We start from the raw sequence: 27,922 nt of genomic DNA, 5'->3' as shown, positions 1-27,922 counted from the left end.
ACGGAGTGGGTTGTGTGTGTGTGTGTGTGTGTGTGTGTGTGTGCGTGTGTGTGTGTGCGTGTTAAGTCCTTCAGCAGGATAGAGAGAGCCAGTGGTGTTTTCCAATGCACAATAAAATGGTTTATTTAAAAACAAAGCATCCAGTAATGTGTTTGGCACATGAGGCAATGAGGCAGGCACATTCACACCTAACAGGTACGTTTGGGGAGCTGTCCAAGCAAATCATTGCATTTTCTTCACAAAGCACAGTCACGATACATATGATTACCCCTACGGAAGTCTCGCTGGCCAAGAAGGCAGGGGATATGTACATGTCCCTCAGTCCCGCGGTGCTGGCCCTCTTGCTCTCCATGCCTGTGAGTTCCAGCTGGTCTCTGAGGGCATCTGACGCCGCCTTTCTCAGCAGAGATGCGAGTTGGCTTCCTGCGAGCTGCAGCTTCTTACAAGGAGCAGGAGAGTCTCTGACGTGGTTGGGAAGCAGTTATGTCTTCCGTGCCAGCCCCCCCACCCCGCCACACAGAAGAACATTTCCCTAAACAAGTGTGCGTGGGAAGGAAGGAGGGCGACACGGTTATTAAAATACAAAATACATTTCTTGGTCCTGGCACACTGCTTGCTTATTCCTGTAACTGCTTACATTCACTCTTCTCCCACTTGGCTTCCTCATTCGTCTAGACCAGAGGTTCCCAAATTTATTTGGCCTAATGCCCCCCAACCCCCTTCAGAAAAAGAAAAGCAAACAAATCAAGCCAACCCCCCAAAACCACTAGTACTCTCCTGCCTCTGGGAAGCTCCCTTCTCTAAGCAAACAGGACATGTCCCCCTCCCCCAATCGCACCTGAGGCTACTATGCCCCCCTGAATTGGCCCCGGAGGGTGACATCACCCACTCTGGAAACACTGCTCTCCTCATGCTCCACTGATCTAACCCTTCTTTAAAAAGATGCTAAAAGGAAATGGTGAAACCATGCAGGGCAAGTGAAAGAAGATACCACATTATTTTGCCTTGACTTTTAATCAACGCTTTCCCGATGCATCGTTCACTCTCCATCTGAAGATGCAGAGACCATGTGACCTGGTCACTTACCCTCTGGTTGGGAGACAGACTCTAGTTCCAGTTACTCACTGGGGCAAGGCAGTTGCTTCCTACTTTCTGAACATCACTTGTCTTTAGCTCCATGGTGATGGCGATCTAGAATCTAGGCCTTCACTAAGACCTGTCTGTGAAGCGCAGGGCAGATTGATAGTCCTAGGAGGGTAGATGTTGCTATTTTGTGGTGTTTCCATTTTCTCCCCTGCATCCCTGGAGAATTTCAGAGCTCATGACCAAGGCTTGGTGATTGGATCTCTACTCATCCATCACGCCTCCTCAGGCTCTGGCTGCAAGGCTGCCTTTGTGCAGAGTAAGGATCCTGAAATGTGCTTAGAAGCAATTGCTAACATGGAGGCCGGTTGTTCTGCCTCAGGAAAGCTGTCTAGATTCCAGAGCTCAGAGGGAAGCTTCCGCTTCCTTTTTTGTGAGCATTTGATGGCGCGATTCCACTGTCACACAGAGACCAGGCCTTTCTCTCCTGGCCGACTGCTTTCTTACCCTCCATTCTAGTTGAAAATGGTGTGGAGTGACTGATTCCTCAGAACTGGCTTTATATAAATTTGTTCACAGTTAAGACAGAGGCCACCACCAAGGACTTTCTGCTCAGCTATGGACGTGTCCCTTGTATTTCTACCTGCACCCCAGTTTCTCGCATTCCATACTAGCTTTGTCATTTGGGCCTGGACAAAAGCCAAAGATGAAACTGCACCCAGTTTCCAGGTTACATGTGATTTTTTAAAATAAGTACAGAATAACATCCAAACATGAACTTGACTCACTCTAAACAGGAAAGAGCTGGTTTAGTATTGAGGAATACTGAGAACAGACGTGTACTCAGCCTTTTAAATTTAATTTAGAGAGTGTGTAAGTTGACTTTAAACATTTATTTATTTTTTTTATTTTTTTTTGCTTTTTGGGTCACACCTGGCGATGCACAGGGGTTACTCCTGGCTCTGCACTCAGGAATTACCCCTGGCGGTGCTCAGGGGACCATATGGGATGCTGGGAATCGAACCCGGGTCGGCCGCATGCAAGGCAAACGCCCTACCCGCTGTGCTATCGCTCCAGCCCCGACTTTAAACATTTATGGTTTAGAAATGCCTTGTTGAATTTGTAGGAATTGTGCCACAGCACGGAAAACAGGTCTTCCTTCCTTCCTTCCTTCCTTCCTTCCTTCCTTCCTTCCTTCCTTCCTTCCTTCCTTCCTTCCTTCCTTCCTTCCTTCCTTCCTTCCTTCCTTCCTTTCTATCTTTCTAGTACTTTAGAGTCTAATTTAGCTTTACTATACTTACAATTAACCTTATGGCCATGTACAGTAGGAGGGGAATTAAGTATGTTTTCCCCAGAATTGCTTTCAAAGGATTTTCTTAAACCTGCTGGTCAAAGACTTGTAGCAGAAAAAATATGGTCAATTTGCAAACAACTCATTCTGTGGCTCACCAAGCTCTCTGATTTCTCAGTACTTGGATAAGTAGGGCCCTCACTTACAACTGAGGAAGATGGAACCTTGTACCACTGCTCCGTGCCCAGGGGACCTCAGTGGCCAAATGCTTACTGGAAGGTATTTTTCTTTTCCCCAAGGAGCATCCTTGCTCTAGCTTTGCTCAGGTCCTGACCAAATGCTTACTGGAAAGTTTTTTTGTGTCTCCCCACCCCCGCCCCCCACTCCGCCAAGGAGCAGGCTTGCCCTAGCTTAGCCAAGGACGGGCAGCAGGACCTTCTCCTCTTCAGAGTGTGCCTAATAGTGCTCTTACTGGTGTTTCTTGTCACTTATAGGGACTCCACTTAGGGCAGATGCAGCTGAATGTCCCCCAGCAGGCAAAAACATTGGAACCAAGTTTCCTCTCATGTAAGCTGGGACAAGGGGACTTGATCGGCTCTCCTATTCTTCCCTGGTCCTCAGTGGGTACTGGTTTCTGGTTGCTTCAATATTTTGTGCTGTGTCAGAAGGATGTGGAGCAAGTGTATGGGAAAATAAGTGAATCAGGTCAATTGTGATGTCAGATAGGCCAAAAAGATCTGAAAATATGATTTCAAGGGACCAGAGCGATAGTGCAGAGGGTAGGGTATTTGCCTTCCACATGGCCAACCTGGATTTGATCCCCGTCATCTTATATGGTGCCCAAGCCCACCAGACGTAATTCCTGAGTGCTGAGTGAGGATTGATCCCTGAACATCACCAGCTGTGGCCCCCCAGATCAAAAAAATGAAACCAAAATACACTGCAATCATTACAGCACATCTACCTGGAAGGTCAGCCTTAGAAATGAGATGTGGTGCCCTAAGGAATAGGAAGTCGGATAGAGATTCCTATGAGACTCAGGGCTAGGAAACATTTCTAATCCTTGGTCTCAAGGACCCAAAAGTATACTAAAAATGAGCAGATAGAAAAAATTAAGTTATGAAATTTGCTTATAGATGGATGGACAAGGAGAGTTTCATGCTGAGTGAAATGAGTCAGAGAGGGACAAGACATAGAATGATTGGATTCATTTATGGGATATTAAAAAAAAACAACATAGTGTATGACTAATACCCAAGGGCAGTAGGAATAAGGGCCAGGAAGACTGGTTCATGGCTGGAAGCCTACCTCAAGTGCTGGGGGAGAAGGAAACTGGGATAGAGAAGGGACCACTATGACAATGATAGTTGGAAATGATCACTCTGGATAAGAGCTACATGCTGAAAGTAGGTAAAGGAACAAACCTCTCAGTACCTGTATTGCAAACCATGATGCCCCCAAAAGGGCGGTGAGGGAGGTGGGAAGGATGGAGGGAGTGAGGGAGGGAGGGCAAGAGGGAGAGAGCCAGACAGAGAGAGACGAAGAGACATAGAGAGACATGTAGAGGCAGGTGGTGGGAGGTGGAGGAACTGGGGACATTGATGGTGGGAAATGTACATTGGTGGAGCGATGGGTGTTGGAACATTGTAGGACTGAAACCCAATCATGAACTGCTTTGTAACTGTGCATCTCACAGTAATCTGATTAAAAACAATGTGGCACTCCAAAAAAATGAGCAGAGTTAACTAACATATAAATGCCTTTTGGGGGGTTGGGGGGTTGGGGGGGTGAGGACATTGCTACTGGCATCTCCTAGTTGGAGCTCCGAGTCAGAAAGTACAGGCAGTGTGATGCTGGAGCTGGAACAAGGGCGCTTGAAATCTTATTGTTATGTTTTTCAGCTAACTGACATCAAGTTAATGACGTGAACTTATCTACGATAAGAGTATTTACACCCCAGAAATGGGCCAACGCTACAAATTAGGGCTTCTCTGGAGTCCATTATTAAGCATTTAGCAGCACACTCAGAACCAAGACTGTCTATGAATCCCACAGAAGGGAAATCAAAGGAACCCTTTAAGACTGTAGATAAGTTAAAGGCTTCACCCATGTGCCACTGCTGAGAGGACTATTCAATAGTCCCTTAGGATAATTACATTTTATCCAACAAAGGCTGGAACAGAGCAGCCAATGCTGACTGATATCCCATCGTAACATTCTGGATTGGTCTTTGTCCTTTAACTCCTTGGGCTTTGGGTTTCAATCTAACCTGAGGACCTTTGAATTGGGGGCATTACTCAGAGGTCAAGAAATCAGATCCCTTTAGGAATATTTATAATGACATCCAGGTAGAATCTGAATGAATTATTTAACTTCTGTTTTTCAACCTATTTGCAAAGAGACGTGACCTGAGATGACCATAGTTTGAAATACAAAAAGAATGGACTACCCAGAGTTAGTCTTGGGGTAAAATGCAGGAAAGCTATATTCTGCACTGTCTTCTGGCTTGTGACCATTTTGATGAAACTACCAGTTACTCTTTACTTAGATTAGTGACAAGTCAACCCAGCCAAGAGAGCTATAGGAGAGTCTCTAAAACCACCTATACTGCTACGTACCATAATGACATAAAGAAACAGATCTGATACTAAGTGCGTGAGGAGTGATAAGCATTCAGATACTTTTGGTAAAAATGGTATCTATGATTTTACTATATATTGTTGGTTTCCAACATGGGAGTCACTGGGGGAATATTTTCAAGCTGGGTTTATCCCAGGATATTTTGAGTCAAAGGTCTTGGCTGGGGGCAAGAACTGTATTTTAAAGAGCCCCTCCTGGCACACAGCTCTGTTTGCTGGGGGATCAGCAGCACCATGCAGATCCGCCCCCTAACACCGCTGTAATCTCAAATTAGAGGCAGTTAGTCCGCTGCAGGCTGTGATCTCACTGGTATCAATAAGAGAATGAGCCTCACTGAGGATCACAACTGATTCAAACCCATGTCTGTCTTCACTAATAAACCATCATAAAGAAAAGTAATTTTAAGAGACTCTGAGTAACACAGTAATAACCACATTTAAAAATGTTTCCCATTTCAAGTGTCAAAAATCAGGCATAGGGACACTCAGAAATGCTTCCACATCCATTTTTTCATCTTGGGGAATACCCAGATGAGGCCTGGAATTCATGCTGGTGGGTAACTGGAGGTGCAGGCACAAGAGGCTGAGGGACACTCTCTTTGTTTGTTCTGGGTAGGAGCGCCAGGGTCAGCCACCTGGTATCAAGGTTCCAGACAGATGGCACTGAAGTCACAGTCAGCACTGCTGGTCACACAGCACACTATGCACACAGCACTGTAAAATGATCAAGGACACCAAAGACAGAGCAAAGGCAGTGGAGGCAGTGATGTGACCACTGAATATGGGAGTCTTGAACCCACCTTCTAACCCTGTCTCCCTGGGAGTTACATGTCTGTACACGACAATTCCCTGGAGGTGACCAATAAAAACCTAGCAGGTCAGCATTAAACACGCTGATAAGTGTTTCTGGGCATTTTCCCTGGGCAGCTGAATTGGTCATTTATGTTGTGCAGATAGCCTTGGGGGCCTTATGATGAAATTGGTTCCAGTAGCCGAGAGGATAAACTCTGTGGTGGGTATCCTAAAAAATAATAGGACACACTTACCCTTGAACTAATAGAGAGAAGAAGGGCTCTGCAAAAGCCAGGGGTGGGTTTCACAGCTGAAGCAGGAAGTGGTGGTGGTGGGGAAACGTGGGTCTCCTCTGCCCAGCTCTCTGCTTTTGAGCAACAGGTCCAGGTATTCTGGTTGCATTGCTGCCTTCCTAATCAGGAAGCCCGCCACCTCCTTTTTTGATTCTGATGATGGTGATGAAAGTTTAGTTTTTGGATCTGTCTTTAAAAACAGGGCGTGTAGGAGCTGGGACAATAGTACAATGGACAGGGCATTTGACTTGTACGCATTCGATCTGGGTTTAATCCCCAGCATCCCATATGGCCCCTCAACCAACCAGGAGTGACTCATGAGTGCAATACCTGGTGTGGGCCCCCAAACAAACAAGCAAACAACAACAACAACAACAACAAACTGGGCTTCTGTATGATCACCGAGTATCTATAATCTATGCTTGTAGTCACAGGTACAATAATAAAAACAATGACAGTAAAAGTTCGTAAAACTGAGACAAAAGATTTCCCACATAAAACTTCCATGTTTTGGGGCTGGAGCAATAGCACAGCTGGTGGGGCATTTGCTTTGCATGTGGCCGACCCGGGTTCGATCCCAGCATCCCTTATGGTCCCCCGAGCACCGCCAGGAGTAATTCCTGAGTGCATGAGCCAGGACTAACCCCCGTGTATCGCTGGGTGTGACCCAAAGATGAAAAGAAAACCTTCCATGTTTTGCAAATAGGAGGGATATAAGTAATTTGAAAATATGTAAAGAATGACGATAATTGTGAGTGACTGCTAGGACAGGGTTTGGAATTGACTTGAGATTATTTTTTAAAGTGAGGTGGTCTTAAAACCACATCATCCTCTGAATCAGTTGAGCTTGCGGATCAGCTCCAGGAGGTCTTGCTTAGAGGAAAATGGGTTGATGCTGATCGTCAAGTTTTTGAAGTGCTGGGAGAAAAAACTCTTTCCTCGACACACAGAGTCCTCATGAAAGTGATAGACACCATTGAAAGGTGGGGTAGTCCTCTCCCTTTAACGCTACTCTGGGAACCAAGAGTTAGATGAGCTTTAAGAAATATTCCTGAACTTGGTGGGGGAAGAAAGTAACCAAAGCTTGGCATGAGGATGAGATCTAGTCTAAAAGGTCCACCACAGAACAATAGGCTAATTTGAGGGATTCGGCCTTTTGCTATTTTAGCCTGCCTGGTTCAAAGTGTCTGTGCATTTATTTTTATTTAGTGAAGCTTAATGGGCACTCTGGGATTAAAACTCCAGAGTCAGAATCTGGCCCACGTAACATTGGCATTAATATCACTTAGCTGTAACCAAGTGAACTAAGTGCTTAGGAAGAGCCAACTAGACACTCCTGTCACTCATCCATCTCCAGTGGTCCTGACAGCACAGCAGGAGAAGTGTGGCCCTCTCCTCTTTAAAGTGACAGGGAACAGTTCCGGTGTGGCTATGATGTCCATCAAGTCATACCACCAAAGTTAAAATATGAACAAAAAAATTTAAAAAGTGAATCTTTTTCTTTCTAAGTATCTCGAGTATCTAGTTGGTTTCATGTTTCCTGTTTCAAAACATTCACTACTGCTTCATTTTATCTCTTTGGGCAATGGTCATTGGTCAGGTATTGGAAGGCACGACACAACTAATAACAGGAAAACTGAGCCTGTCTAGTTTTCCTTTCATGAATTAGTATCTAGAGCCATATAAGTTCCTCTGTTTAGCTTTCTGGGAAAAAAATCAGAATAGGATGCTCCCCTTGAGGTCCTGTGGAACATATGGACTCAGTCTAATTTACTCTCCATTTCCATGGGGGGATATGACCATTCCTCTCCAAAGAGGGCCAGTGACCCAATGACTGAACGAATGCCAGCCATGATTTTTAACTAGTCTCTGTAACATTGAAAACAATTTAGAAGTGATTTCTGGAAAAGAACAAGCCACCCTTCCTAAATGCATAACAAATGTGCTTGACTGGCATTTGGAAAGAAGAAACTCTTATTAAAATTTAACATCCACTTGGCCAGACTTTGGGCTGAACTGGAAAGAACAAAGTGCTACTCAGTGAAAAGCCAGGGACGAGAGTGATGTAATTCCTATTCCTCAGGCTGAAATAATGAAAAAGAGAACAGCCAACTAATTCTACCAGGGTAGGTCGACACACCTCAAATTCCAAGGGTTAATCAGTACCAAATCTTGCTACAGCACAATGGGCTTTCCTTGATAAACACTTTATTGGCATCTGGGTATGCCCAGTTTCAGTGGAAAGGAGGACCATCCGGCATCTGCAGCCGTCTGAAAGAGAACACTCTGGAGCAGCACTGGTGGACATCACGGTGCAGAAGGTAACCTCAATCTAGCATGCTGCAAATGGTATCTGAGCCTGGCCAACGTCAACAATTCCATAATCTCCCAACTCTCCTGATTCTCCAAGGGCAACATGGTAATAACACTCTAGGGTAGACAGGACTCTCTAATACCATCCGTTCTCCTTCCCTTTCCTCGCTCTGTCCCAGGAGCTTAGGCCAATCCACTGTCCATACAACCAGAGGGAATTCTTAGTGCCAGGTTTGGGTTGGAATGATGGCTGGCACTAAACCCAGGCTGGAAGGCCATCACCCTCATAGATAAAGCAACAAAATGATTTGCCCTGGTAAGTTATGTCAAGAGACTGGAAGCAACCCACTATAGCGACCTGCTAAGTGACAGGAAAAGATACATGGGATTTTATGCCACTCACCACAAAAGGACTAGCGAGGACATCTAGGAGGCATTTCTTACTGTCTAGGAGGCATTTGTCATCAGTAGGGTATCTATCATGATTTGCTTGTCATAAAACATCAAAGATCACCCAGAGCCTTGAACACATCAAGTACAGAGGCAACAACAAGCAAGCAAAGCTCCTAGCCAATTTCTCAACCGCATCATGGTGGGGCGAGAGAGTGGAGGTGAGAGGTGAAGCTAGACAGGAGCGAGGGAGAGTGAGACAGCTGGGAGATGCAAACCGATTGTGTGTGCATTTCCACTGTGAAGAGTCTGATCTTACCCAAGCGAAGTCGACATCCTGCCCAAATTGGCTAGAAGCCTCTGAGGAGGAGAAGGAGGAGGAGGAGGAGGAGGAGGAGGTCTATCTCTGCACAAAGCTGCAGAGACCCCAGCTCTGGTCCTCATTTAAAAAAAGTGGGAGAGACAGTTTATTATTAAAATACAAACATGAAAATACTTCCATTTCGCTAGCAGCATGGCTCCAAATGCAACACGCTGCGTATCCATCCAGCGTGAACCGCATGGCTCCCAGGCCTGTCCTGCTAAGACCCGCCAAAGAGCCGTGAGTACAAAAGGGGGAGAGGAGATCGCTCTCCTCAGAAAGGGCAGACGGTCCTTCTAAGAATGTCTAAGGTTCTGATCTGAAGACGACTCAATTTGATTTGGGGCACTTTTTAGACAGCCGTTTGGCACTTTCTGTTGGAGTTCTCAGGCACAGTGAGACAGGGACAGCTTGGCGAGCCCTTCCTCATTCATTCTGTACAGCAGTTGGAACTCAACCGGCAGCTGGTGGGACTCCTGCCATTTGGTGGTGAATTTGGTTCCTTTCTTGTCATAGTAATGGTACGGAAGCTCTTCCTTTGTGTTGGGGTCAAATCCGAAAGGCCAAAATCCATACAAGTGGATCTCTTCGCATATTGCCGACGCAAGGGTGTATACAAGGATACCTGTGCTCAGCCGTTTGGGTGACAAATGTTTGTTTTTCCAGTACCTGTGGGATAATAAGTACAGGTGCGTTCAGAGGCCTGGGTCGCAGCGTCCAATCACGTGATCAGTCTGGGGGAGCGGAGGGAGGGAGATGTCCACAGACCTTAAGCAATACTTTCCCTAATCTCTTAGCCCATGTAATACCCCTGGGCAGGGCTGGCTCCTCAACAGTCAAATGTGCAAAACAGAGATGGGGGCCTCTTCATCAACAAAACTCAGATATCCCACGGGAGTTATAACAGAGGATTTAAACTAAGTCCAGACTCTCCTGAGCACACAATTCCAGTGCTTTCCCAGAGCCAGCCCTGCCTCTTTGAGGGGGTGTGTACTCCATCGGACCTCTGAGTCCATGGTGATGCCATCAAGATCACCCAGGAGAGGACCATCCACACAGGCTAAGTCCCCTGTAATCCCCTTATCAAAACTGCACATTTCAGTCTTTTCAAGTTTGGAAAGATTGGGGGGGGGGCAGGCTACTTTTCTTTCCTGGCCTTCTTGTGAAAAAAAATGCAGTGACCTCTCCTTAGCCTTCCAGTTAGAGGTGTCCAAGCCCTTCCTTCACATACTACAACCTAGGAAAAGCACTTATACATGGTCTGAATTTCTTTTTTTGAAAAAAGGCTACATGAGGGATCATGTTTTCTTTCCTGTTTAGTCCTGGAGCCTTCCTAGCTACACTGTTGAACATTTGAGACGGCTAGGGGTGCATGTTTATTCTCACTGGTCATACAGGCAGAACCAAGAATTAGGTTTCTATGGATGGGATGCCAACGGAGTTTTCATCGACCCTTTGGGTTTGGTTCAGGTTGGAGTGGCAGGGAGTGTTCTAGGTAATGCTTTCAACCAGCTCTGAGGGCCTATCCTGAAGTTTCTAAGCACTCATATTTCTCCTTCACTACTCCAGGATTGCAAAGATGAAGACCTCCCTGTCAGCTGAAATCTTAAAACTCCCATCTCACTCCAGCCAATCTTACCGAAGGCATCAGAGTGACTTCTGACATTCTGAGTTCAGCTGAGCATCTCAAGAGCAAGAGGTTGAGGTCAAATGGCCACAGGGCAACCTGACAAGAGGCCTGGCATTTCACTCTGCTTCTACCCTTTTCTCGGGGGGGGGGGGTGGACACTGCCTCAGGGTCAATAACTGCTAAGTCTTGCCTTGTAAGCTTCTTCGCAAGGCAAGCACCTTACTCAGTGCATTATCTCACAGGCCCTGAGACGGTACATGTAAAGCAAAAGAGAAACAAATAAAAGAGCCTTGCTTTTGAAAGTGCTCTGGATTCATGGCTTCATGTCAGAATTATCTGGGCAGTAACCTGAAAATTCCAAAATTTCCCTCCCTGACCAAAATCACCTTAAGATGTCTTGAAATAGAGCCCAGGCAGCAGTATTTCTTAAAGCTCGGCAATGATTCTAAAGTGCAGCCAGAATTCAAGCTCATCAAACTCGATTGGAAACTTTGTCTCCGTGGCCAATCTGTCTATCAAAGGCCAGGCACAAGAACAAGCTCATAAGATCTCCTTGCATGGGGTTTTGGCACTCAAATCGTAAATTATAAAGACAGATTATGCAATCTGTGATTTATGTAGATGGTTTATTGGTCCTAGACATCTACAAAATATTCAAACGTCAAATAAAAAGGAAGACTTTTAAAAGTCTTCCTTTCAAATTCATCTTCTTTAAAATACCATTTAATCTAATTTAGCCATAGATATTATTGGGAGATAGCTCTAGAATGAAAATTATTCATTTTGTCTTATTGTTTTGTTGCCACACCCAGTGGTGCTCAGGACTTACTCCTCGATCTGCACTCAGGAATCATTCTGGTGGGATTGTGGGGATGATATGGGATTCCTGGGGTTGAACCTGGGTTAACTGCCACATGCAGGGCAAGTGCACTACCCACTGTACTACCACTCAGCCCCCCAAATTCTTGATCTGTGGTGACGTTCATGATTTCTGGCTAGGTTCCTCATCAAGGGAAAGAAGAGAGAATGAAGAAGGAAGACCAGGGAAATAACAGTCCCTTCATTTGGGAGTTGGAAGACTAAATTCCTTACCTGGAATTTCTTGCTTACAACGAATCATTCATTCATAGTACATAAAATGTGCCCTAAAAACTAAGCTAACAAGGGAGGTAGCTCAGGGTTTGTTCCCTCGCACTACATGGTTTCCTAAGCACTACCAGGAATGACTCTCAGAGGTCCAGCTGGGAGTAGATTCTAAACATTGTTGGGTGAAGCCCCTCCCCCAGCAAATAAACCCCAACACAAACCCCAAAACCAACCAGCTAAGCTAACTGGGTAGCTCCTACCCCCAAGAGATTACACTATTGATTTGCCATCTGGTGGGGTATGCTTATAGGCAATAAAATATACACACCTGTTGACATGTTGCATTATGTTTCCAGGCCAAGCCAACTGGACCTTTAACTGACCTCTGTGTTCAACAAAAAAGTCAACTAATGTCCTGGTAACAGTTGCTGAAGTGTGGAAGAAAAATGCAGGGATCCAGAGAATAGCCCCGTCAAGCTTTTTTAAACCGAGGAAAAAGTTGTTGCGATCCTGAATAGTCAAAAGATTGTTGTAATATTTTTCCAGGATGCTGGGGTTGAAGGTGGTAAGGTTGGTTTTCCTTCCAACATCTCTTTGATAAGCCTCCGTGGGGGCGAAATTGCAACGGAAAACAAAATCGGACTTGTCTATTTCTTGTCCACACCGGCTCCCTGTCAGGATCCCACTATTGCCCACCACAGCACAGATGTTATAGTGCTTATTCACAATGGGCGATACATCTGGAAGCAGCGACCGGAAGTTATTGCTAATAGAGAAAACATATTTATGGCTGGAATAATCATAGTGCATCAGTTGTCCAACCCGAACACTACTCTTGGTCAAAGAAAAATTTTTTATTATATCGACATGCCGAAGAATTTCTTGCCTAAAATAGAAAGAAATTCATTAAATTGCATCCCATTCAAAAGAATTGATTTCCCATTTTATGTCTTATGTTCCCATTTCATTTAGACAAGAATCGTAAGACACACTAAACCCGAGATGGGACCCTCTCTGGTCTGCGCGGGAAGGACTGCTTTAGAGCCTACAGACGTGTTTTCCTCTTCTAGTCAAGTTCTGGAGGTAATCCTTCAAGGTTTGTAAATGTTGCAATGCAGTGTTTGAGCTGCCATCCATTGGTTTTCTGCTCTAAGTGCAAACTCTATTTGATGGGGGAGGTGGCGGCGGAGGGACATAGAACAAACGGTGTCAGAAAATACAAGGAAAAAATTGACACAGGCCCTAAAGATCTCACATTAATGCACTGTCATTGGGAACTCAAGAGTTTGTAACTAGGCACTACTTGTTTGCTACTGGCCTCCAGTGTTCAAGGACTATCAAATATCTCTGGTGTCCAAATAAGAGTCAAATAGATGTGAGTCAGTATTGTACTATCTATTATTAAAACATGAAAATGGTGCTAGCTGTGGGTGTAGCTGAATATTTAATAGAAATGAGATGATAATCTCATTAAGGACCTTTGAATAATGGAACAGGGATTTTAAAAAATTTTGATTATATAAAAGCACAATTTAGGCAGGGAAATCTAATCCTTAGCAAAAGAAGCAATGGTAAGTCCTGAAAAATGTGTGTATATGCTAAGAACTCGGAGGATAAACAGGCAGAGGGGATATTTAGCACTAATTTCATTTTGCTTTCATGCTGAGCTCTAAGTAAAATTACATACGTCTTCTTAAAGCTTCAGCTCTTGAAACATTTAAGAAAACCAGAAGCATATTACTTTGCCACTAGATTATTCAACGCTCAGAAATCATATTCGATCGCCTGCTTATTTTGTCTAAAATCAGCAGGTTTGACACTAGGTGCTTTACATAGCATCCCTTTACCTGAAATTTTTTGAATTTTTTTCTTTTGTTGAACTATAGAGGAAGACTTTAATCTAGAATTTTAAGCCAGTCAGGTTCTTTACAAATTCTCACAACCAAGATAAAGTAAATTTAAATGGAACTTGAAAAATTAATGAAAAATCACCTAGTAAGTGGATTAAAAGAGGGGGTATGTTGAAAGGAAAATGCTGTTCTAATTGGTTACTTACTTAAATTACATAGTATAGAGTAAGAAGACTATTTTTATGGGATTATACTTATGTTTTGGGAAAAGGTATTATTTGTTTACCTAAGAACATTTTCTAGGTTGTCCATAAAAATCACCTTGGATTAAAATCCCAAAATAAAAATGAACACTTCTAGAGTTTTTAGCATACACCAATTATTGTCATAGACTATTTACTAATTAAGCAGTGCTTAAGTTGTTTTAAGTCACCATCACCCTTTTCAGGTGACATTCTTGTCATACCAGAGGTACTAAATTTGCTGGAATTCCATACTTTGACTGAAATAAAAGAAGATGCACCGACTAGGGATACTATGAGTATGGCACACAGTTCCCTGCAATGTAAAAGCGGGATCTGCAAAAGAAGCATTTCCACTCCTAATGAGTACACTAGATGGCTCACACTCCATTTACCAGCATCGTCCCCCACCACGCATGGAGGAGGGAGGGCTTCTCTGAGCCCCAAGGCTGAGCAGAACCACTGAGCATGAATTTAAAGGACCGAACCTTTCTCCCCTCACCTAGAAAACCCACCCACCCATCCACCCACCCACCCTAAAGTCGCCCCCACTCCACCTCCATCCATTTTTCTTCCTCCTTGTATACAAGAGGGTGCTCTGAGAAAAACCAAGGATGAGGTTACGTAGCTTTTGCCAGACGTTAAAAAGCTACCAAGGTTTTTGATAGAAACAAACAGGCAAAACCACGTCCAGACGCCTGCCCAAAATCTAGGCAGGATTTTCACTGGTCATTTGACAGAGATCGCGTTGGGTGTGTGTTTCAATGAGCTAATACTATTCGATTGTTTTCAAGCCTCCTCCACGCCCCCCCCCCGCCCTCCCCTCAGTAGGCGACTGAAAAAATGTATCGGTGGTCTTTTCGCAATGAATTTTGTTTGTTTTTGTTTTGACAGATGGCTTTGGCAGTAGAGCCAGACTTGCTAGCTGTAAATCAGGGCAGAGGACGCCGAGGCCTCCTTTTCCCCTTTCCAATTGATCTTCCCGGTGCTTTTCTCTTTATGGGAAGACACTCCGCACGAAGAAACCAATCGGCCCAGCACCCAATGCAAAAACTACACCTGGGCTGGGGGTGTGGGGTGGGGTGTGGGGTCAGACTTTTGTGGCCTTGGGTCATTTGCTTTGCTGTGAGCTGCAGAATCCAAACAGGCACCTCTGGGGGCTCTTTCTCCCCCCGCTAGCCTACCTTTGATGCAAAAACGCAGTCCGATTAAATGTCCACTTAGGTTTCTCCTGGCGTTCGTGGCTCAGAGAATTCGAAATGGGCACAAATGACGGGTCTAGAAACTTCAAGGCAAACTGGGACCTGGAGAGGAGCGTGAGCAGACAGACAAGCGCGCTGGCCCGGGCGGCGGCCGGGGAGCCATTAAGGCTCGGCCGCCCGCGCGCGCACAGGCCCAGGGGCGGGCCGCGGCCCCCCGGGACGCCCCGCCGGGGCCTGCGCTCCCACCGCGCGCCCCTCGCCCGCCCCGGGAAGGCCCACGGGGGGAGGCCGGGGAGTCCCGGTGGGCGCAAGGGCCGCCCCTCGTGGTGCCCGAGCGACCTTAAAATGGCCGTCGCGCGCGGAGCCGGGCGTCAGCACCGCGGACAGCGCCAGCGCCACCGAGACGGATGCGCGGATGCGGGGGCCGAGCGGCCGGGGGTGGGGGCTGCTCCCGCCCGCCCTGCTGGCCCCCACACTCCCCGCCGCTCCGCTCTCGCGCCCCGACCCGCCCCCAGCCCCGCCGGGGTGGTCGGGGAGGGGGACCCCCCCGGGAGGCGCCCGCAGACTCCGCCGGGAGCTGCTCAAAGGCTGGGCACCTCCGGGCCCTCCAGGGGCAGTTGCTGGGCTCCGGGTCCCGCGCAAGGCCCCGCTCTAGGGGGGCTCTGGAGGAGCTGCGCCGCCCCCCCCCCCCACTGCCCCCTGTCACCATCTAGCTGAAGGGGCCGGGGGAGCCTCGTTTCCCGCAGCGCGCGGGGGGATTGCGGCGATCCCGGGCAGGGGGCGGGGGCGGGCGGTGCGGGGGAGAGAGGCCGAGTCCCCCGGGGGCTGCAGGGGACACGGGCGCGCATCCTGGGCGGGGGCAGCGCCGCGGGAGGGGCGCGGGGAGGGGGCGGGCGCCTGCGCCATGACTTCGCGCCGGACCGGCCGAGCCCGAGGCGCCCAGGCTGCGGACAGGGCGCGGGGAAGGCGCGATCGCGCGCGTGTCCACCTCCCTCCGTCCCCCCCCCCCAACACACACACACACACACACACACACACACACACACACACACACACACACACACACACACACACACACACACACCCTCTGCCTCTCAGAGATGGGGGAAGGGCCGCGGAACACGAGACTCGAGCATGCAATCACATCGATTAGGACAAAGGCTTGGGGGCTTCGGGTTCAACAATGATAATAATAAAAGGGAGACCGGGAGGATAGCTCAGAGTGCCAGAACCACGCAATTCCCGGCCCAGAGCCTCCGGGAAGCCCTAGACCCCTCTCCCCACCCTCCCCTACCCCCCCCCCATAAACCAGACCCCCGAGGGCGCTCGAGCGGAGGCCCGCACTCACTTGAATCCCGCGTGGAACATGTACATTCGGGGCGCCCCCGGGCTGGCGTACTTGGGAGTGGTGAAGATGTTCTCCTTTTTCAGGGACACGTAGCTGATGAGCGAGAGAATCAGCAGGGCGACGCTGAGCATGACCAGCCCCAGCACACTGGCGACCCGGGCCATTTTGCAGTTTCTCATCCCGGGCCGCGCCGGGCTCGGGGAAAGCGGGGGACGCGGTGCACGGAGCTGCCGGCCGCTCGCCGGCGTGTCAGCGCGTGTGAGTGTGAATGTGTGTGTTTGCGCGCGCGTGGCCGCGTGTGTGGCGGGGGAGGGGGCCCGGGGCAGGGGAGCCGCGGGGGGCCGGGGGAGGGCCCGGGCGGGAGCCCCGGAGGGCGGCGGGACCCCAGAGGCCACGGGGCGCGGGGCGCGCTGGAGCCGGAAGGCGGAGGGTCTGCGCGGCGGGCGGCGGGCGGCGGGGCGGAGAGCGCGCAGCGCCGTGCGTCCCCGGCCGCCGGCTCCGGCTCCCCCGCGCGTTGCCAGCGAGGTTACCACCTCCTCCGCCGCCTGCGAGATAAATGTGATTGGAATAACGTTACACTTCGATCTGAGCCCAGGATTTAATTAATGAACTCGGATCTCCCCAATAAGCGCGGGGAGGAGCGGGAGCGGGCGGCGGTGGAGGAAAGGGCCCAACGGGAGGCGGCCTGCAGCCGTGGAGCCCCGGGGCCCGCCCGAGCACCGTGCAGGTTAGGAGGTGGCTCTGGCCTGACCGAGGCCCACATGCAACCGGCCCGAGCCGGGGCCGTGATTACTCACACACACGCACTCACACACACACACACATGCATGCACACACACATGCATGCACACACACGTGTGCGCACACAGGCACACGTGTTTGCGCACTCAGTTCTTCTCAGTCTTCCCACCCCCAAGCACCCTAACCTTCACCTCCACGTTGACAACACGCATCCCACCCAGCAAGGAAGCCCCCAAGAGGGAGCTGCCTCTGTCTGCATTGGGAACCGTTATGGCCTCCTTGGAATTTTCCAGAACCTCCGAGGCCCACTACACACTTGCCTGAAGGGTGAGTGGCCTCCCTGTGAGGGGAGCTGTCAGTGAGTAGGCCTGGCCTGGGCAGCGGTGTCCCTCCCAGGGGCTGACGCGCAGCTCGCAGTTGGCATTGGTCAAGGCTGGAGCTTCAGACCCTGTGGTCTCCCGCTTTGGCCCTCGCGGTGGCCGCACCTCGGCACGGGGACAGACCGGAGACCTTCTAGATCTTCTTCGGGGACCGAGCCCAGCTCAGGAACCACATAAGAGAGAGAACTCCGGAAGGATCACCTCTTTGCCTCTGAATTCTTCACTGTGTCAGTCAGAACATCTGTTACTGGTGTTAAGATTCATTGGAAAAGAAAATTAATCCCTTTTTCCGCCCATCCTTCCCTGTGCAGAGGGAACCTCAGACCTTTGCGCTGAGCTGATGTCTCCACTAGCCCCCGTGTGCCAGTTGAGTGTATTTACCCTCCGAGGCACGCCAGAAGAGGACATCAGGGAGTCGAGGACAGGACGATTGAGGTCCCCCTTCCCTTGCCCCCTCCCCCCACCCACAATGCAGGGATTGGTGGTCCAGGTTGCTGAGGACTCGCTGGTGCCTGCAGAGTTCTCCGTGGTGACCAGGGGATAACGGGTCTCAGTCACAGTTCCTGGGTAGGGGATGGCCATGACCATTTCAAGCAGGAAGAAGCTGGACTCAGAGAGGGGCAAGGGCCAGTAGCAGCTAGTGTGGATTTGTTCTTGGACTCAGAGGAACAGGAGCTTTAATCTCCTCCTTGTGTCTTGTGGGTACAAGGAAGAGAGGAGACTGGCCTCTCAATAAAAGGCTGGTTGGACCCAAGGTGGAGGGCGGGAACCGAATGACCTCATAGCCATGGCCTGTTCTAGGGCTGGAGCCGGGGGACCAGAGTGTGTGTGTGTGTGTGTGTGTGTGTGTGTGTGTGTGTGTAGGGGGGCGCAGCGTTTAGCCACCCTGTGGGGACAGCTGGAGAGAGTATCTCATTTTCTGTGTGTGTAGGGGGTGTCGTATCTGGTGGGCTCAAGGCCTACTCCTCATTCTGCTCTGGCCACTCCTGATGATGCCGTGTATCACTAGAGTGATATAACATTGGACCATATTCGGTGCCAGGAATCCAATCTGGCTTGGCTCTGTGTAAGACTTGTGCCCCCTGCCCTGGCTTGTCTCTCTGGTCTTCATTTCCAGGGGACCCCTGGGTGCCTGCTTGGCTGGGGCACGGTATGACAGGAAGGAAGGGGAATTCCCTACGCTTTACTTTGGGTACTTGGGCTCCAGGCTAGGGAGAAGGCCCGTTTCCTGCGCTGACTACAGACGAAGTTTGTTCTTACCAGGGATGGATGGATCAGTTGGCTTTTCTATTTAAGGGACCTTGGTTAATGAAACGAAGCCATTTGCCTAAGCTAGGTGAGTCTCAGTGCTCGTCCTTAGTACAATGTTTCAGGCACGGGAGGGATGGACAGAGCCACCTGGTTTCTCCCTGGAAACAGCGTTCAGCGCTACTTTGTACACATTAATTGCTTGAAAGTGCATGAAGTTTGTTTGTTTTTGACACATCTGGCAGTGCAGCAGAGCAGGTGGGGGGCCATGTGTGGTGGGGGCTGGGACTCGAGGCTGGGTCAGTGTATTAATTTTTAAAACATTAATGTTGAGAGGAGTAAAGGACTTTTTTTTTGAGGTTTTTGTCTATACCTCTATAGAAGATAATTTGAGTAAATGTTCACATTTCAGATGTTTGCAACAATTATGTTTCTTGGAAGCTGAGGAATTACTCATTTCGCACCAAAAGATGAATGATTCCCTTAAAGCTCAGTGGAGCATCTCTATGTGAAACGAATACAAGAACTCTAAATTGCTGTTTCTTTGGTGAATAAATAAAACATATTTGGAAGGCTGTTGTGAGGCTTTTTGGGGTGGTTCAGTCCCCAGGAAATGGTTTGAAAGGAGCTTTTATGTTCAATTGTATTATTCTTTTTGCATAGAATTTTGACTTTTCAAATATTGGCAGTGGTTATTTTTTTCTGGAAGCAAAGGTATTCTTAGAGAAGCTACTTGAAAAAATTATCTTACAGCCAAGTTTTAGGCTATTATGTGTATTGTGTCTCTTTCTTAGGCTGACTGGGTGGAGGAAGTGGTCCCTGTGGGAGCAGCTGCAGCGACTAACCTGAGTACCCCGGGAGCTATCTTACAAGAAAATCTAATTTTAACCTTTACTTTGAGTTTGGGGCCTGTCTATCCCTGGTGCACCAGAAACTGTCTCTCTTTGAGAGCAGAGAGGAAAAAAAATCTACTGTTTTGTTTGCATGTAATTCTAACAGCACAAAAGTGGTACAATTTCCACGTCCTCTGAGAAAATGCAGAACCTCTCGCTGCTTTATTGATGAGTATTGTTTCCTCCAAAGAAAGAGAAGGAATTCTTGAGGAATGAACAGCTGAGTGTTTTTTTTTTCCCTGAGCTCTGAACCCCTTGTCCCTACTTCAGGATAAATACCCCTATCCAAGATCTTAAAAAAGTTAATTAATTTCATTTCAAGGCCCAATCTGGCAATGATCAAGGATCACTCCTGGTGGTGCTTGGGGAACCCTGTGTGTTGCCAGGGATGGAACTGGGGTCAGTTGCAAGCAAGGCAAGTGTCTTAACTCCTATGATTACCACACTCCTTGAGTGCTATATCTCTGGCCCCTGAGAATTTTTGAGTCTTGTCACAGGACACAAAATGTAGGAAGTTCCTGGACTTCCTAGGAAGGAAGACGTTAGTCTCCGTTACTGGAAAGAGAGCTTGTGCTATGCTGTGCTCTGTGGACTTCCTCTTTAACAGCTATTCTTGCTCATAATGTGCTATATGAGAAAACCTGTCTGACACACACAAGTGTCTGCTCCTCTCCATAGGTACGGGAAAATGAGATGCCAGGTCTTATATGGGACCATGACTGCTGACATTTAGCTTCTGAACTTTGTGTCTTGGACCCCAAGTCTCGCTTTTGACTGTAACTTTACCTGCAAAGGGATCTGAGACGTGTTAAGATCAGGATGTAGCTGGCTTTGGCTGAGTGTATTTCTGGCTTCTTTGCAGGGCTGGGGTGTCTGGGTCGCACCTGGCTGTGCTCCGGATCATTCCTGGCTCTGCACTTAGGGATCACTCTTGGTGGGGCTTAAGGGATCATTTTTGGTGTTGGGGATCCACTGGGATCTGCCACATGCAAGGAAAACCCTTTTACTCTCCTTGGCCCGCAGGTTTCTAGTTTTTTGAGGGGGTGCAGTTTAGAGGTAAGTTAGGGGTTTGGGTGGAAGAGCGGAGGGGCCAGTAGGCAGACGCCTGTAATGAGACCTCCCTCCTTGAAGTGGAGTGGAAGGACTCGAGGAGAAGGAGGTAACTGATCTGCCCCGCATCTTTCTGATGCTTGTACCTACGACCTGGATCATTCCTAGCCAAGTCCTGGCTTCTCTTCAATTTCACTCTGAGCCCAAGCTGCTCATTAGGAAAAAAATATAAAGAGACCTAACAGTTCTGAATGTGATTTCCTTGACAAAGAGCTGTATTTGCTGATATATTTTTTTTTCCTTTTTGGGTCACACCTGGCGTTGCACAAGGGTTACTCCTGGCTCTTCACTCAGGAATTACTCCTGGAAGTGCTCAGGGGACCATCTGGGATGCTGGGAATCGAATCCGGCTCACCCGCTTGCAACGCAAACGCACTACCCGCTGTACTATCGCTCCAGCCCCACGCTGATATTTCTTAACCAAAGGAACACATCAAACCAAAGAGAGGGGAGAGTGTGTTGAAATCCTACTCTTCACCTCTGTGGCCATCTATGGTTCCAGACAGCCTCCCCGTTAGAGGGGCCCCCTGCACCTCGGGACCAGCGGGGAGAAGGTGGAGCAAGTCCCTTCATTTCTTAGTAACCCGGAACTGTCTCTTACAGAGATGCTTCTTCAGGCAGCTGGAGCAGATGTCGAGATGGAACTGAGTTCTACAGCAGGTTCGGGCTCTCATCTTTGACAAGTCTTCTCTGTTTGCCTGGGGAATCAGGCTTTTCTGCTCCTGACACACGTCTTGTCCTGACAGGTGACCCTCAGTCCCCTGCCCCGTCTTCTATGACAGCCAGGATGGACAACAGACTGGGACCCTACTTTTCCCCCCCTTTAGAGCAACTGGAGTTTTCAGTGTGTGCTGAGTATTCAGATTTTTTTGTTTGTTTGTTTTTGTTTTTGGGTCACACCTGGTGATGCACAGGGGTTACTCCTGGCTCTGCACTCAGGAATTACCCCTGTTGGTGCTCAGGGGACCATATGGGATGCTGGGATTTGAACCCGAGTCGGCCGCGTGCAAGGCAAACGCCCTACCCGCTGTGCTATCGCTCCAGCGCTCCAGTCCCGCATTCAGCTTTTTTTGAGGTTGGATTTGCGAGCTGATGGGAACTGCTTCTGCGATAGGTCTACTGCAAGGCAGGTTATGGGCAAGCGAGCATCACCACCAGCGCCGGACACTTAGAGTGACTGAGCGCACTTGTCAAAGGACGTTCCCTTTGTGAGCTCGGGGATGCTGCCTGCACGGAGGTCTTTACTGCTGATAATCACTATCTTTAGGGCCATCTTTGGGGGGGAAAACTGACAACCGTATAAATCTTACCTTTTTATAGCACTTCAATCTCTTTTTTTTTCAAAGTGCTCTCACATCTATTATCCCATCTTGACCTCCCAAGGAAACTGCGAGTTGGGCACAGCAAGTATTTCTATTCTGATTTTACAGATAAGACACGAGAAGGTTAAATCACCCAGCAAGGTAGCAGGAGAGTGAGGAGAAACGTTCATGTCTGAGGGTGAAGACTGCTGGTCTCTGCTGAAAGCAAGTCCCCCCCCCCCCCCCGAAAACAAAACCACACGTCTGCTTTTTTATTCTCTGCAACCTAGTTCTACTTCTGAAATCCCTTTATTTTTAAAGCAGTGTTTCTCATCTCTCCCTGCTCATTAAGTCACCAAAGTTAAAAATGATATCGATGCTCAGGTCCCAGCGCAGACCAATCATAACGGTGGTGTAACTAACTTCAGTCCATCCTGGGAATGCAATCTGGAAGGTGTTTCAGTGATTCCAACCCACAGTGAGACTCAAGCATGACAATCACTGTTACAGTTCAATGGCCTTTCCTTCTCTGCTTGCGTGGGGCCACTGGACAATAGTGTCCTCTCTAACCCCCTCCTCTTGGGGTCAGAGAGATATAGAACAGGGGCTAGGCACACATCCCTTGCATGTGAATGACCCTGGTGAGGTCCCTGGCACATGGTTGGACACAATCCTGGGGTCCCCCAAGCACTACATGGTGTCACCCTGGCAGTCCCTGGAGAATCCCTGGCGCCACTTTTTCAGGGAGTCAGTCAGTCTTTGGGAGGGGACCCTGGTCTCCTGAACACCATTAGGGGGTCCACCACTCCTCCACCCCACCCCCCACCAAACTCAACTCATTCCTCTTTTGGATTCCACGAAACAACACCCTCTCAGTATAAGATGAAATGGAATGGTTTCCTGGGTATCAGTTTTACTTGAAGAAGGCGACAAGATTTCTGCTTGAAAGTAAATATGGGCAGAGTGTGAGATATGACGCAGAAAAACTTGTGTATTCTGGAGAGAATGCATTTTGGCCGCAGTAGATCTTTTTACATCTCTGCTCTCCTCCCAAAGGTCTGCCTGCCCTGCGTTCTGTGTTTGGGAAACAGCACACCAGAACACTGATCGGTTTGATGTGTTGGATCAGAGGCAGGAGACGAAGAGTGAGTACAGAGAAGCCAACAGGCCTGGCACACAGCCCAGGAGTGGAAGCCGTGTGGAAATCTGACGCCCAGGTGCGCCGCCCCTGTCTCAGCTAGCCTGCTCCTGTGTCTTGGTGTCACCTGCTTGAGTAGTTGGAACCAGGGAGAAGTTTCCACTGTGTCAGGGCCAGAGGCATTTCTGAGGTGGCCTGGGAGGGGAAGATTCCTTTAGATGGGGCTGAGAAAGCTCCCTGGAGGTCTGAGCAGAAGGGTGCTCTCAGAGCGGTGAAAGTTACTGAAATTTAGGGGCCAGACAGATAGTGCAGTGGGTAGGACACTGGCTTGGCATATGGCCTCCCAGTTAGATTTCCAGGATCATGTATAGTTTCCAAGCACCGCTGGGACTGATCACGGAGCACGGAGCCAGGACTAATGCCTAAGCACAGTCAGGTATGGCTCCCAAACATGAAAAAGGAAGAATCACTGAAACCTAGACCAGGAGACTTGGCCTTCCGCCTGACTCCGTTGTTTGGATCCTGCCTCTGAGGGAGACAATTTGCTGTCACATGGCAGACATGGATTCAAGATAACACCTTTCTTTTTTTTTTTTTTGCTTTTTGGGTCACACCCGGCGATGCACAGGAGTCACTCCTGGCTGATGCACTCAGGAATCACCCCTGGCAGTGCTCAGGGAACCATATGGGATGCTGGGATTCGAAACCCGGTTGGCCACATGCAAAGCAAAGGCCCCACCCGCCGTGCTATCACTCCAGCCCCCACCTTTCATTTTTAAAGTTAGAAACGGAAATATTTTATTGCAATAAGAGCTCTAACTGTGAGATCTACCATTTTAGAATAAATTCTGTCTTTTATTTACCCATTCATTTACCACCCCCTTTCCTTTGTGCCGTTTCCTCTGTAAAGGTGGCGTCATCGTTGTTGGGGGGTGCATTTGCTGTGGGGTCTGGGGGGTCACACATTTCTTTTTTTCTTTTTTTTTGCAGGGCTGAACCTTTGGTTGAGGTTGAGGTGCCTGCACATTTGCTTATGGAGCTCTGGGGCTCACATGCATTTTTGTAGGATTCCAGGGGTCTCACTTGTGTTCTGGGGATCACACCCAGTGATGTGGGGTGGTGCCAGGGATCTAATTCGTGCCTTTATGCAGGAAAGACAGAGCCCCAGAAGGCTCTCTGCCACCGAGCTGTATCCTTGGGCTCTGAGTTCTGCCATCTTTTTTTTTGTATCTTGGGCCCAATCCAAGCTGTGCTCAAAATGTTTGCGCCACTCCCAGGTATGTTCAGGCAACCTGGCCAGCTGGTCAGTGCTGGGGCCCAGGCTGAGAGGTGACTCTGGCCCTGTGGTGCTCAGAAGCCTGAGGGTCACCTCAGTGGTACTTGGCAGTCAATAAGTCTGTACCCAGCAGGGCTCCAGGGACCAGTTGGCGCAAGGATCAGACTTGTACCCTCTTCCCAGTCCGGGATCTATCTTTTCAACTCAAATTTAAGTGTCCAATGTAGTATTATCATCATAGACACAGTGACTTGCAGTGGAGCTCTGGGATTTGTTCATCTTGCATAACTGAAATTTTAATACTCGCTAATTAATATTTATTCTCTTGTTTGTTCCTCTGAGTTTGAGTAATTTAGCTTACTCACACAGGCAGATTCATGCCCTCCCGGTCATTCTGTGACTGGATTATTTTGCTTGGCAGAACACTTGAAGCTTCATTCATGCTGTTGCATGCAGCGGGATTTTCTTCTTATTAAAAGATGTGTTAGAGCAGATACCGATCTGCTCTGGGTTCTTGTGGATAGCGTGTAAGATTATTAGCATGCCGGTCACCACCGGCCTTCTAGTTTATGACTCTGTCTCTTTTACTTAACAGCTCAACTTGGTATATCACTACAGGCAGGCAGGTAGATAGCTCAGTAAGGTGCAGGGACAGAAGCAAGGGGGAAAAAGACAACCCCTTCTATACAGAGACCTGGGTTCATATTCATTGCATATCCTGCCCATTACTTATTTCTGTTATCTGATTGGTTATACCCTTGGAGATCATTTTATTGGAACAACAGATCTGGTTGCAAATGAGAGTGTGGGGTGGTTATGGGACTCACTTGCACATGTCTTTATATGGGCACAGAAACATTTTTATATGACAAGATGATGCCTTCCCCTTACGAAAATAGAGGTTGACAGATTGGGTCACACATGTTAATTATGATGTATTAATTTGATCCTTCAGAGACTGGTCCCTCCCTGCTCTTTTCCTCCATGATAGGTGGATCCCATTCTATTGTAGGTATACATCACATTTCCTTCATTTGCTGGTCAATGGGTATTTAGGTTGCGTCCAGATGTAGGCTTCTGTGGGTAATAATGAAGAATGCCAATATCTTTTTGAGATTTGGATCTTACTCCTATGAATATAAACTTATAAGTGGGCGATACAGTCATTTTATTTCTAATATTTGAGTTTTCCATAAAGGCAGCATTATTTTGTATTTCTATTGCCTGTACTAGTATTCTTTATATCCTTGACAACACTTGTCTCTTTCTTTTCTTACTATTAGCCATCCTAACAGATGTGAGATAAGATCCCATTGTACTTTTGATTTGTCGTTCCTTGATGATTAGTGACATCTAACATCTTTTCATGTACTTACGGGATATTTCTATCTTTTCTCTGGAAAAATACCTATCCAGCTTTTTAAACTATTTTATTTCATTTATTTTATTTTTATTGTTTATTTAAACTGAATCAGCATGAAGTACACCATTACAAAGTTGTTCATGGTTGGGTTTTAGTCATACAATGTTCCAACACCCGTCCCTTCACCAGTGCACATTTTCCACTGCCAATGTCTCCAGGTTCCCTCCTGCCACACCCAGCCTGCCTCTTTGGCAGGCACTTTTCTTCTCTGTCTGTCTGTCTGTCTCCTTTTAGGCACCAGGATTTGCAATATAGGTTAGTATGTATATCCCTTTACCTACTTTCAGCACACAGTTTTTGTCCAGAGTGATCATTTCCAACTATTATTATAATAGTGGTCCCTTCTCTATCCTAACTGCCCTCCCCTTGTGCCTCCTGCCCCACTTATGGCAAACTTCCAACCATAGGCCAGTTCTTCTGGCCCTGTTTCTAATATTTAACCTATTTTAAAATCAAGTTATTAGGCTTCAGATTATTTTGCTTTTGTTTTTTGCTATTTAGCTTAGGTGTTCTTGATATATTTTGAAAATTAGCTCTTGTTTGTCGTTTGCAAACATATTCTATAGGTATTTTTTTTCTTTCAATATTACTTTTTGATGTGCAGAACTCATTTGCTCCTTTTTGCTTTTCTTACCTGTATTTTTTAGGGACATTAACTTTCTGTCAAATTTAATACCTTATTGTCAAGACAAATTGAACTGTTTGAAACTGTTCCTTAATGTTTTGTTCTATGAGCTTTTGGGGGGACAGGTTGGGCCACACTCAGCAGTGTTCAGATCTTACTCCTGGCTCTTTGCTCAGGAATCACTCTTAGTGGTGTTCAGGGGATCAAACTGGGGTTGGCTAAATGCAAATCCTCCTATTATAGGAGTTTTACTCTTTGTTTTCTTATTTTAAATCTCTTATTCACTCTGAATTGTTTTAAATGTATAGTATCAGATAAATGTCCATTTTCATGCATTTGCATGTAGATTTACAAATGCCCTAAGACCACTTTTTGAAGGCATTATCCATTCTGATTGTGTATTTTTGGCATGGTTGTTAAAGTCATCACATCTTGAATTTTCAGTCCAGAACTGTTTGTACTTTTTTCAATGGAGAGAAATTAAAAGGTCCTTCTGTTTAAACCAGGGCAGGCCTTATCAGAGTGGTCACAAATTCCTGAAATAGTCTAGCTAGGGATTTAACATAACAAAATAGTGACTAACACTGAAACAACAAAGATTTTTTAAAACAAAACATTGTGGAAAAACCATCCAAATGTCATAATGTATACAATGAAAAGTCTTTGGTTGAGACCCTGGGTTCAATCTCAAGCACCGCAAAAACGAAACATTACAAAGAGGAAAAAGTAAAACACAGACTGTCCTTTTTTCTTTTCTAAAATTTTTATTTAGACATGGTGAGTTACAGATTTGTTTACAATAGGGTTACAGGCACAGATCTGAAATCCTAGAATTCACTTTCAGTCCCACCATTCCTTGACCCTGTCCCTACACCAATGACCCCTAGTTCCCTCCCTTTTAACTGACTACAGTTAATTAAAGTTCCCTGTGTGGTTTGCAATTTCTGGTTTCATTAGGCAACTTATCCCTTATCCATAGTTTTATGATTACTTTTGCTAAAGAATATCCTTTATTAAAAATATCCTTCATTAAAAAATTTTAACAATATATACTTTTTTGGGGGCCGGAGCGATAGCATAGCGGGTAGGGTGTTTGCCTTGCATGCGGCCAATTCGGGTTCGATCCCCGGCATCCCATATGGTCCCCCAAGCACCGCCAGGAGTAATTCCTGAGTGCAAAGCCAGGAGTAACCCCTGAGCATCGCTGGGTGTGACCCAAAAAGCAAAAAAAAACCAAAAAACAATATATACTTTTTTTTTTTACAAA

At 47.4% G+C, this 27,922-nt stretch overlaps 1 protein-coding gene and 1 long non-coding RNA gene across 3 annotated transcripts in view; one reads left to right on the top strand and one right to left on the bottom strand.

The window, feature by feature from the left end:
• Window positions 1-95: 95 nt before the first annotated feature.
• On the bottom strand, window positions 96-17,063 carry ST8SIA3 (ST8 alpha-N-acetyl-neuraminide alpha-2,8-sialyltransferase 3). The gene is made up of 4 exons (XM_055124420.1): window positions 16,521-17,063; window positions 15,155-15,274; window positions 12,207-12,764; window positions 96-9,831 (listed from the first exon to the last, which is right to left on the bottom strand). The coding sequence occupies exons 1-4, from the start codon at window positions 16,697-16,699 to the stop codon at window positions 9,549-9,551; spliced, it is 1,140 nt and encodes a 379-aa protein (XP_054980395.1). The 5' UTR covers window positions 16,700-17,063; the 3' UTR covers window positions 96-9,548.
• Window positions 16,642-27,922, top strand: part of LOC129401677 (uncharacterized) — a 79,503-nt gene continuing 68,222 nt past the window's right edge. For both annotated transcript variants that reach the window (XR_008628417.1, XR_008628416.1), the window contains exons 1-2: window positions 16,642-16,778; window positions 23,250-23,410. This is a non-coding gene — a long non-coding RNA (uncharacterized LOC129401677). The remainder of the gene's footprint in view (window positions 16,779-23,249; window positions 23,411-27,922) is intronic.

Source organism: Sorex araneus, chromosome 2, assembly GCF_027595985.1.
Source record: "Sorex araneus isolate mSorAra2 chromosome 2, mSorAra2.pri, whole genome shotgun sequence".
NCBI classification, from domain to species: Eukaryota; Metazoa; Chordata; class Mammalia; order Eulipotyphla; family Soricidae; genus Sorex; species Sorex araneus.
The sequence above is the reverse complement of the archived record's forward strand: the minus strand, read 5'-3'. Positions and strand labels throughout refer to the sequence as shown.